Source organism: Culex quinquefasciatus, chromosome 3, assembly GCF_015732765.1.
Source record: "Culex quinquefasciatus strain JHB chromosome 3, VPISU_Cqui_1.0_pri_paternal, whole genome shotgun sequence".
In the NCBI taxonomy this organism is placed as follows: Eukaryota; Metazoa; Arthropoda; class Insecta; order Diptera; family Culicidae; genus Culex; species Culex quinquefasciatus.
The window spans coordinates 115,380,808-115,391,990 of record NC_051863.1 but is presented as its reverse complement, the minus strand read 5'-3'; the positions used below and the strand labels follow the sequence as shown (position 1 = coordinate 115,391,990).

General features: G+C 35.3%; 1 protein-coding gene across 3 annotated transcripts in view; it reads right to left on the bottom strand.

Moving 5' to 3' along the window:
• Positions 1-475: 475 nt before the first annotated feature.
• Positions 476-11,183, bottom strand: part of LOC6031306 — a 64,167-nt gene continuing 53,459 nt past the window's right edge. For 2 of the 3 annotated variants that reach the window (XM_038265508.1, XM_038265507.1), the window contains exon 3: positions 476-1,605. In XM_038265508.1, coding sequence (XP_038121436.1) covers positions 989-1,605 — 617 coding nt within the window. In that variant the 3' untranslated portion in view covers positions 476-988. The remainder of the gene's footprint in view (positions 1,606-11,183) is intronic. The other variant, XM_038265509.1, reaches the window with a different exon arrangement.

The following is an 11,183-nucleotide window of genomic DNA, read 5'->3' as shown; positions in this document are numbered from 1 at the left end:
CAAGGTGCAATCATATTAGCAAAAGAAATCCAAAGTTTCTATCTTTCAAGGGTTGATTCACGGCCATGACTTGAACTACCCTGAGGTTTTGAATGATGAGTATCTAAACTTGTCCGAAGAACACGATGGTGATATAAAAAAATAGGGAGTCGATCAAAACCACGTTTTAAAAACATGAATTGTAACATTAAAAACTTGAGATTTCTTTTAACTATCGATAACGAAGGTCGAGTTCATAAGAGCACTCAGTTTACATGGAATGGCTCATAGCACAATTACGACGAATTAATGTCTTGCGTTTTTTAAAGTAAGAATAAACATAGTTGGATTTGAAGCATGAGTTTTTAATAGCTGACAAAAATACTTACCCCGGCAGAAACGAATATTCGAACAAGTTCTGAAAAAGTGTGGTAGGAATTTGCTATGCATTGCTAAGGATGTGATTTATCATGAGATAAATAAATCGTGAGAGAGATAATTTACAACATTAAGATTTATTAGTATGATCTCATCTTTATTTACAATATATTGCACTTGCTTTTCACGTTATCGTCATACAAAATGTATCGACAGTTGAGTGATACTGAACTGAGAAGTTGAATATTAGTTCAAAAAAAAAAGTTTAAAACCGAACAAACTCAACCATTTGGATATGATGATCTGTATTTACAAAAAGCTAAACTGTTTCTTACAAACTATCTAGAGGCATGTTTAAAATTGTTCTAAGGAAATCGGGGTTTAAAAATATCTTCTGCTTTCAAAAATTTGTACAAAAATGTTGCAGCAATTCTTAAGAATATTGATTTTCTGTTCATTTCGTGTGTTGCATCCGCTACCAGATGAGGGAGGTGTTTTTTGTGAGTTTTGTGCGTTTTTTCTTGCGCAAATGTTGGTTTTGTATTAATTTTAAGGGGGAAGGATTGTTGTTGTTGATTTTTGTTCGTGGGGGGTGTTTGTGCTGTGATCGGTGCCCTGCTTAGTGCCCTACTCACGCTGCATCCCGCTGCTTGGCCTCGACGACGGTCGCGGCGGAATCGGCGGTCTCGGACTCGGTGGCGCCTCCGTCCGACGAGGACAGCAAGCTGTTCATGGTGGCTTCCGGCGTCGGCGGACACTTGGGGTCATTGTCCAGTATTCGCTCGATTTCCGGTTCTGGCGAAGAGGTCAAGCTATCAATTGAGTGTGTCGGAGTGAGTGAGTGCGGTTGGTTACCTTCCAAGTTGAGAATTTCGATCGTGCCGTCCTCGGAGGACGTGATCCGGGTGGTCATTTCGTTGGCGCAATCCGCGATTCCGGTTTCCGCGTCCCGGATGAGGTCCTCCGTTTCCTTCATGATGTCGTCCGCCATCTTGTCCGCTTCGTCGCCGAAGCTTTGCGCCTTTGTAAGCATGTTGTTTTTCATGTTTTCCATGTTTTCGTCCAAACTTGCTTGCTTGTCTTTGAGGGGGATGATCTTAAATTCCGAGCTGTCATTGCCGTTTATCTGCGGATGTTCACTGTCGTTCATGTGATCCGAGTCTTCTTTGGTGGATTTTTTGCCTCCCAAGACGCCTTCGATTTCGCTGGCCACGTTTTGAACTGCTCCTTTCACCTGCTCGCCAACGTCTGGAAATGGGAGAAAACGAACATGGTTTTATTTTGGAAAAATGATACAATTTGATTAATTCTCTAGAATTTCGTATCTTTTTTGATATTTTTATTTTTATATATATCAGCAATTCCCCACGAAAACAGCATGATTCGAAAAAAACGTTCTCCGATCGGGCTCAAAATTTTTCTGGGGGATCCTTGGTCGAAATAATTAGACCCGTATTTTTTTGTTTGGCCATTAGGGTGACCTACGCCGTGTTAGGGTGGTTCAAAAAATGGCAATTTTCGTCGATTTTCGCAAAAACCACTTTTTTTTTTAAAAATCATTTCTCCGCGCCATTTCATCCAATTTTAGCTGTCCTAGACGCAAACGAAAAGTATGATTTTTTGGTTATGATTTTTTCGACATAAAAACTGAGTTTTTCGACGCGCCGCGCGCAAAAACGGGAAAATGAGGAAAACGGGTAAAAATCAACTTTTTTCACTAAAACTGTGATAACTTGAAAATTTCAGCGATGACCTTTACATGTCTGGGTACCAAAATTTTTGTAATCCAAAGTCTTTGGTCCTGAGACCTTGAAATCGGCAAATGAAATTTTCATAGGACCTTTTCAAATATTCAGCTAGTTTATTTGGATCTCAACATATTTTTCCTTAAATGCCCAACTAATAACCTTTCTTTTGAATTGTGGCGCTCCAAAAATGGTTCAGCCGTTCCGGAGATATGATTTTTTTTTTAAATGTGGTTTTTGCGAAAATCGACGAAAACGCAATTTTTTGGACCACTCTATTTCGGATAGAAACACCCTAATCGCCAAACAAAAAAATACGGGTCTATTTATTTGGGCCAAAGAACCTCCACTCCAAATTTGAGCCAAATCGGAGCACTTTTGATTTGGAGACTTCCTGTTTGACGTGGAATGGCTGTATATAGTTCAACCCTCTTATGCACACATTTTCTTCGAAAGTTTTTTTTTTCTGAGTTCAGGAGGTGATTTTGAGAAAGTTTTGTTCTTAGAAAAACTTTACTTCTCTTGTTTTAAGTCTTCTTGTTTTATTTTTAGATTTTAATTTGCATTTATGTATCGTGTTTAATTTATGTTTGTTTTGATAGTATTTGGCTTATTTTACCAACTTTTGTCATTACCTTTTTTCTACCTAGTGTTTTCATGTTTTTAAAGCCACTTTTTTAATTTTTTTTTGCTTGTGTTTCTCATTTTCAACTATTCAACGATACCGTTATCATTAGAATTGTAAAAAATGTCAAAAACACAGCCAAATTTGACCCCAGAAAAGTTACATTTTTTAAAACATTGGCAAAGTCACATCAAACAAGTCAAACATCTAAACAGTCAATTTTGTTAAATTTCAAGATTTCAAGATTTTTTGCTTTTTAAAGATCAAAAATTCGTTGAGATTCGAAGCTCACCTAGAGGCGGGATTGGGTTGTAAGAATTTGGGATTGGGAAGATTTTTGAAAAAAATATAAATTACAGTCTAGACTCGATATTTCGATGTTTATATAATCCGAAGTCCAACTATCCGAAGGTTTGTATAGGATTTTCTTGTTTTCAACATTAAAGTTGAATTGGGTGATGACGTTTAGGTCAGTTTTAATGGTTGATTCAGGTTGATTACGTATTAAATGATCAAATGCATTTTCTCAAAATTTCTTTATCGCTTTTTTGGTCATGACTTTGGAACGAAACATTCAAAACAATTCTAAAAAATTCTAGGCAACATTATATCGACGTCGTCGTGCTATCTTGTCGCACCCGCCATTTTGACGTTCCGAGAAAAACGCGTTTTAATGTTTGACCTTGAATATTCAAAAACGAGAGCACGCAATGTAAACAATAACAAACACGTTTTGTTTGGCTCACCATTATGTGCATTGTCCCGAAGTTTGGTTGAAGTTGGTTGCTGGAGTCCCGAGTTATAATTACAAATGTTTACGGTAGTCTAGCTTGTACGTGCGACAAACGCATCCTGACTTTCCTGGCCTGAAATCCCTTTGGCCTTTTGTCGCACTTACATCAATTTTCATAGAGTGACAAGATAGCACGACAAGATTGTAACTACTTTCATATGTAAAGTGACAAAAATGCACGGAATTTTTTCGGTTTTTGTTGAATATCTCAGGATTGAAATAGAATTTTGGGGATCTGTGAAGGTCAAAAGGTGAGGCATTGTGAGCTGCACAAAATGGTGTTCTTAACTCAATTTGGCCCAAAATGCACGTACGACAAGTTAGCACGATGGCGACGATATGCAAAATCAAATTTGCAATTATGGATGAATTTCCATTTTTCAAGTTATGGGCTCTTGGAAGTTTTATTTTCCATTAAATTCTCAGGTTTTTGGAATTTAAAAATATTTTATTTAAAAAAAGCAAAACAGTTCCACTAAGTGACTTCAACAGCTAGTATAATCTCATTAAATCTCAGAATTACGTGATATTTTGGCTTTTGTCGTTGCATTGCAATAAAAAATACTCCAATGTTCTCATCACACAAATGGAAAAACACATTAAATGCACCCCCGCACAGACCTAAGACCGACCCACGTGCGCTGCTTTTCGGTGCATTTCCGGTTGGTTTGGCCAGTCACAGTTGCCCATCAGGTTACCCCGGGTCGCACTCTCGTGAGGTTTCCAATCGTGAGATTGGCCTGTGGTTTGTGGGAAAGGAGGGCAAAAAATGAAAAAAAAGGGAAAAAACTGGGCCATGTTTTGACCAGCAGGCCAAACGACCAGACGGGGAAGCCATAAATAACATCCTTCCTGGGAGGGGATTTTTCCAGCGCAAACACTGTGCTGCATTTTACGTCCAGCTCTTGACTCGTTGCAACGTAAATTACATTAATTAACATTTAAGTGTTTTTTGTGAAGGGTTCGGTGCTGGGTGGTGGATTTGAGGCGGGAAAACTCGTCTGTTGCAATCTTGGGCTAGGGTCAGCTGATTGTTGTTGGTCTATATTGGTCATAAGTTTGATTGTTAATCCAACATTATTTGTTTCGTATTCGAACTAATGAGCATTTGTTTTATGAACAACTTTAACGTTTCGTGTTTATACCTTATCTTACTTTTTTAATAAATCTTTTAAAATTTGTTTAAAAAACTTTATATGATTTTTTTTTTAATTACGTCAAGTACCAACTTGCCAACAGTTCTTTACACTACTTTGTACTCTTTTGTAAGAGCCTACCCTTTCACAACACCGTGTCCATTCAATCTCTACAAATGGTAAACATCAACAACAGTCAGTCACTGGTCGGAAAAGCGCCACTGAGTTTCTGTCTTTTTTCCCTTAAAACGTACAAAAGCAACTAGAGGGAAAAAAAATATGTAGGTCGATATGAACGTATCTATGTACAACAGTCCCGACTCGGGAAAGCATGCAACTGGCGGAAAATGTTTTTCCTTTCTGACTTTGGTTTGTTTGACAGAGGAGGAAAAGTGAGACAGTTTCCCCATCCTGATGTTGGTTTCTATTCTTGAGGTTTCTATTTTCCCGTTAGCGGAATAACGCTGAATTTTAAACATTTCGCAGAAAATATTCATTTGCGAATAACTCTTTCTTTCCGTGCAATTCCACCCACGACATTCCGCCGAGCAGAGCAGGCGGTGCACGTGTCGAATGCACGTGGCGGAATCCAGCTCTCGGGTCTATTCACAGCTTTTCACGTGGTTTAGTTCTATTAGAAGGGGGTGGAAGCATGTAAACAGGAATCAAAAGGCATTAGTGCACCTTTTCCACATTAGGCTCGCGGTAACGGAACCATCGCCGTCATCAACATTAACGAATACACTGAAGGAAAAATTGTTTCAAGATTTCTTATTTTAATTTTTACCATTACTTCAACAGAGATCTAAAAGTAGTTGATATTTTCCTATTTATGACAAATTATATAATCATAAATCTACGTGCTCCAAAAAATCTAATTGCACTCTCATTTAACGCCAAACAAAATGGATTTGAAGTTGTCAACAAGAGTTCTTCAAGGCCCCCCTCATCAGCCGGGCACGGTATAGGTGCTTGGGGGCAACAAATTATGAAAGCGCGAAAAAGTGCACTCCAGAAGCAAGGTTTTCCTTTCTCCGGTGTATTGAAAGGATGCTGTTCGTGAATTGGTAGCACTAACCCTTACGTTAACAGAAAAGTTATTCAAAATAAGAAGAAAAAACGAGAAGAGTAAATATAACAGATGGGTCATTCCATCTGAAGCGGAACAGCACTTGAAAATTACCATCTCCGATTCTGCCCAAATTTGGCAGAGCTGTTGAGACTATCAAAACATGCAAAAATCCCGAATTTCATCCAAATCGGACCACCCCCTCCATTTTTGTAACCTCCCAAAAAATCGACTTTTTGGCGATTTTTGAGCGAAACCCCTGTCTTCAAACGGCGATTACTCAGGAACCACAAATCTTAGAGGGTCGGTCTTAGACTCAATTTTGAAGGAAATCGGACGTAGAATCCATTTCTTTGATACAAATTTAGATTAAAATATGTTTTCAACCTGTATTGCGCAATTGAAAACTTTAAATGGCCGTATCTCAAAACAGCCCTCACCATCGTATTCCCCGTCCGATTTTACATAAGAATCACTTATCGACAGAAAGGAATATGTTTCGTTCCAGAGATATCGAATTTTAAAGTTTTGAGTATTTGAGATTACCTAAATTAGCTACACTCGCCGCCTCTGCTAGAAGCACTAAGTCGTGCTGATGAATAATTACTACCTGGCGTTCTGTAAGATGAATTATTTTTATAATTTTATACGATTTTGAGATAATCAATACCTTGAACACTCTATTTTTTGTTTAAGGAATATTTATTGGGTGATTTTCAATGCACTGATCTTCATGATCTCAGTATCATTAAACCTTATTAAGTAAATTTAAACTTTGAATATTTATTTGCAAATGCTACAGAGTTTTTACAATACAATTTTCAAAAAAAAATCTCTTATTTTTATATTTTTCCTTGTTCCTCATTTCTTCCCACTTTATCAAATTATTTCTTTTATTTAAAGTACTGTATACTATTTTTTAATTTAAGATTATACAGCAGTTTCCTACAGTGGTGTACATTCAATATTTGCTAATGATTATTTGGGATGAAATCTTAGTTTGTTTGGCTGACCATTATGTACATTGTCCCGAAGTTTGGTTGAAGTTGGTTGCTGGAGTCCCGAGTCATAATTACAAATGTTTACGGTAGTCTAACTTGTATGTGCGTCAAACGCGTTCTGACCTGAAATCCCTTTGGCCAGTTGTCGCACTTTCATCAATTTTCAGGGAGTGACAAAAAAGCACGACAAGATTGAAACTGCTTTCATAAGTAAAGTGACAAAAATGCACAGAGTTTTTTTTTCGGATTTTGTTGAATATCTCAGGATTGAAATCGAATTTTGAAGTTAACGTCATGATTCGAATTCCAGGACGCTTCGAAACCCGGACACCTCATTTGATGAATTCTAACATCAACTTTCATTTAAAGTTATTTTGAACGCTGTAGTTAATGCCAAAACAGTTACATAAAATAAAATTATAAGTTAATAAAAAATGTGAAACATTTCACTGGAATATTTCATAGGCGTCTGAAGCACCGTGAAAGCAATGCAGAAATTTATGGTTTTGATTTCTTTGAATTCTAGCAATTTTGAGACCTAAAAAATGCCATACTCTAACATTTCCGTCCAAATTTGTACGATTCATAAGCAAAATCAAGTGTCCGTCATTTTAATTTTAAAATTCTGATGAAACATTGCTAGAAAAGACATATTTTGCATGCATTATCTTAAAAATAACTGTTTATACAGCAATTCCCCACGAAAACATCATGATTCGAAAAAAAAGTTCTCCGTTCGGGCTAAAAAAATTTCTGGGGGATCCTTGGCCGAAATAATTAGACCCGTATTTTTTTGTTTGGCCATTAGGGTGACCTACGCCGTGTTAGGGTGGTTCGAAAAATGGAAATTTTCGAAAAAAACCATTTTTTTTTTTTTTCAAAAAATCATATCTCCGCACCATTTTATTCGATAATAGCTGTCCTAGACTCAAAAGAAAGGTGATTAGTTTGGCTATTTGGAAAAAAAATAGCAAGAAGTTTCAAAAATCTTGTTTAACATTTGAAAAGGTTATATGAAAACATAAAATGCTGCTTTCAAGGTCTCGGGACCAAAGAGCCTATGTCTGAAAATATTTTTATCGGATTCCTCGGAAAATTTCACATATGAGCAATTCTCTACGAAATCGGTCTTTTTTCTTCAATTTAAATTTTTATATTTTTTAATCCGGCTGAAACTTTTTTGGTGCCTTCGGTATGCCCAAAGAAGCCATTTTGCATCATTAGTTTGTCCATATAATTTTCCATACAAATTTGGCAGCTGTCCATACAAAAATGATGTATGAAAATTCAAAAATCTGTATCTTTTGAAGGAATTTTTTGATCGATTTGGTGTCTTCGGCAAAGTTGTAGGTATGGATACGGACTACACTGGAAAAAAATGATACACGGTAAAAAAAAATTTGGTGATTTTTTTATTTAACTTTTTATTACTAAAATTTGATTTGCAAAAAAACACTATTTTTAATTTTTTTTATTTTTTTATATGTTTTAGAGGACATAAAATGCCAACTTTTCAGAAATTTCCAGGTTGTGCAAAAAATCATTGACCGAGTTATGAATTTTTTAATCAATTAAAATTTTGATAAAGTGCACCGTTTTCAAGTTAAATCCATATTTAGGTGACTTTTTTGAAAATTGTGGCAGTTTTTCATTTTTTTAAATTAGTGCACATGTTTGCACACTTTTGGAAAAAATATTTTTGAAAAGCTGAGAAAATTCTCTATATTTTGCTTCTTCGACTTTGTTGATACGACCTTTAGTTGCTGAGATATTGCAATGCAAAGGTTTAAAAACAGAAAATTGATGTTTTCTGTCTCACTCAAACAGCCCACCATTTTTTAATGTCGATATCTCAGCAACTAATGGTCCGATTTTCAATGTTAATATATGAAACATTTGTGAAATTTTCCGATCTTTTCGAAAAAAATATTTTCAAAATTTTCAAATCAAGACTAACATTTTAAAAGGGCGTAATATTGAATGTTTGGCCCTTTTGAAATGTTAGTCTTGAATTGAAAATTTTGAAAATAATGTTTTCGAAAAGATCGAAAAATTTCACAAATGTTTCATATATTATCATTGAAAATCGGACCATTAGTTGCTGAGATATCGACATTAAAAAATGGTGGGCTGTTTGGGTGAGACTTAGAAAACATCAATTTTCCTGTTTTTAAACCTTTGCATTGCAATATCTCAGCAACTAAAGGTCGTATCAACAAAGTCCGAAGAAGCAAAATATAGAGAATTTTCTCAGCTTTTCAAAAATATTTTTTTCCAAAAGTGTGCAAACATGTGCACTAATTTAAAAAAATGAAAAACTGCCACAATTTTCAAAAAAGTCACCTAAATATGGATTTAACTTGAAAACGGTGCACTTTATCAAAATTTTACTGAAGTACTTTTTGATTGCAAATTTGATTTTACATCGAAAAATGAAGTTGAAAAAATTTTGCGACCAATATTTCGATTTTTTGAAAAAATCAGTATTGATTAAAAAATTCATAACTCGGTCAATGATTTTTGCACAACCTGGAAATTTCTGAAAAGTTGGCATTTTATGTCCTCTAAAACATATAAAAATAAAAAAATTAAAAATAGTGTTTTTGCAAATCAAATTTTAGTGATAAAAGTTAAATAAAAATCACCAAATTTTTTTACCGTGTATCATTTTTTCCAGTGTAGTCCGTATCCATACCTACAACTTTGCCGAAGACACCAAATCGATCAAAAATTCCTTCAAAAGATACAGATTTTTGAATTTTCATACATCATTTTGTATGGACAGCTGCCAAATTTGTATGGAAAATTATATGGACAAACTAATGATGCAAAATGGCTTCTTTGGGCATACCGAAGGCACCAAAAAAGTTTCAGTCGGATAAAAAAATACAAAAAAAATCGAATGACCGAAATCCTAGAGAACTGCTCATATCATATCAAATCATATCATAACATATCAAAAAATGGTTAAGTTATGTTTTCGATACTCTGAGATACGGTTTTTTGAAAATAAAAACTGGGTTTTTCGACGCGCCACGCGCAAAAATGGGAAAATGACGAAAACGGGGAAAAATCGACTTTTTTCACTAAAACTTTTAATTTTCAAAAAATCGCATCTCAGAGTATCGAAAACTACCAACTAATTGCATGATTTTTTTGCCAGCTATAACAAAACTGACATGCTACTTAGCATCCGGATTTCGAATCATGACGTTACTTATGTTTACTTAAAGAATCGAGCCAGGGGATAACACTTGAGATTTTTCAGAATTTTAAAACATTCTTGTCACCTTTGACACCTTGCCATAATTTGCCCGTTAGAGTTATCGTCAATTTTCCAAAAAAAAAATGTTGAAATTTTTCCGTGTTCCGGACTATTTGAACGCTTATCTGACCATATTTTGTAAGTATTTTTCCGTATTAAAAGAATTTTAAAACTGTATAATGAGGCAAGTAAGAAGTCAACAAGAAAATCGTTAAAATATAGTTTTTTAGAGTATTAGTGATTTCAATCCAAAATCTTCAACAAATTACGACAATTTTGAAACAATTCGGCTGAAAATTTTACCAAAGCCAAATTTAGACCAAAAAAAAAGCCAACTTTGATTGAAAACTTTAAAAAACGTCTATCTATGAAGGTAGCAATACCAGGGGATGCGCATGCTTTGTTTCAAGTTTACGATTAGTTTTCTTTGACATCTCGTTCCATGGAAGTGCAGTCGAATCCTCGCAAAAGTTTATATTTTTCACTTTAAAAAAGTGATTAGGAATAGTTTTTCAACATGCCTTTGATTGTTGTTTGCCACAATTAATATTTGGCATTAGGATTCTTTTCTTAAACCCTGATTTTATTTAAGAAAATAAAAAAGGATAGTTAAAAATTTGGCTAAACCCCGGCAAACTTTTCAAAAGTAGAAGAGGCTCATTAGAGGCTAAATGTTCCAACCCCGGTTGGTTATTCGCACCACGAAAGAAATTTTCATGGTTTTCTTCGGGCCTTTTGTGCTCGAAAACTGTTGTTAGGAATCTCCCGTCTAGAGAACGTCGAGTGAAAGCATTTTTCCGGGCTGTTGTTCTAGGATTTGCGGTGCAGCATTTTCTTCTACCACGGTGATGGAAAGTCAACTTTTCGTGTCAAGAAATTACGATGATGGCGGAGAGGTGTTTACGCGGCTATTTTGAGTTATTGCAGCTCATTTCAGGGTGGGAGGGGTTTTGCGGTAATTTGTTGACCCACTTTGCTTGTGGGTCAAAATTGTGGCGATGGCATTGAAAGAAGGAAACGACGGGTTGTGGAATGCTTTAACGAGCTTTTGATAAACTAAGGTAAACACGGCATAATTACTTTTTTTTTTCATTTTTCAAGAAAAGTTATACATTGACAGATATTTTAAACTAAAAGTATTCAAAAATATTTATAATTTAAAATCAATATTACCTTAATGGAACTACCTAAA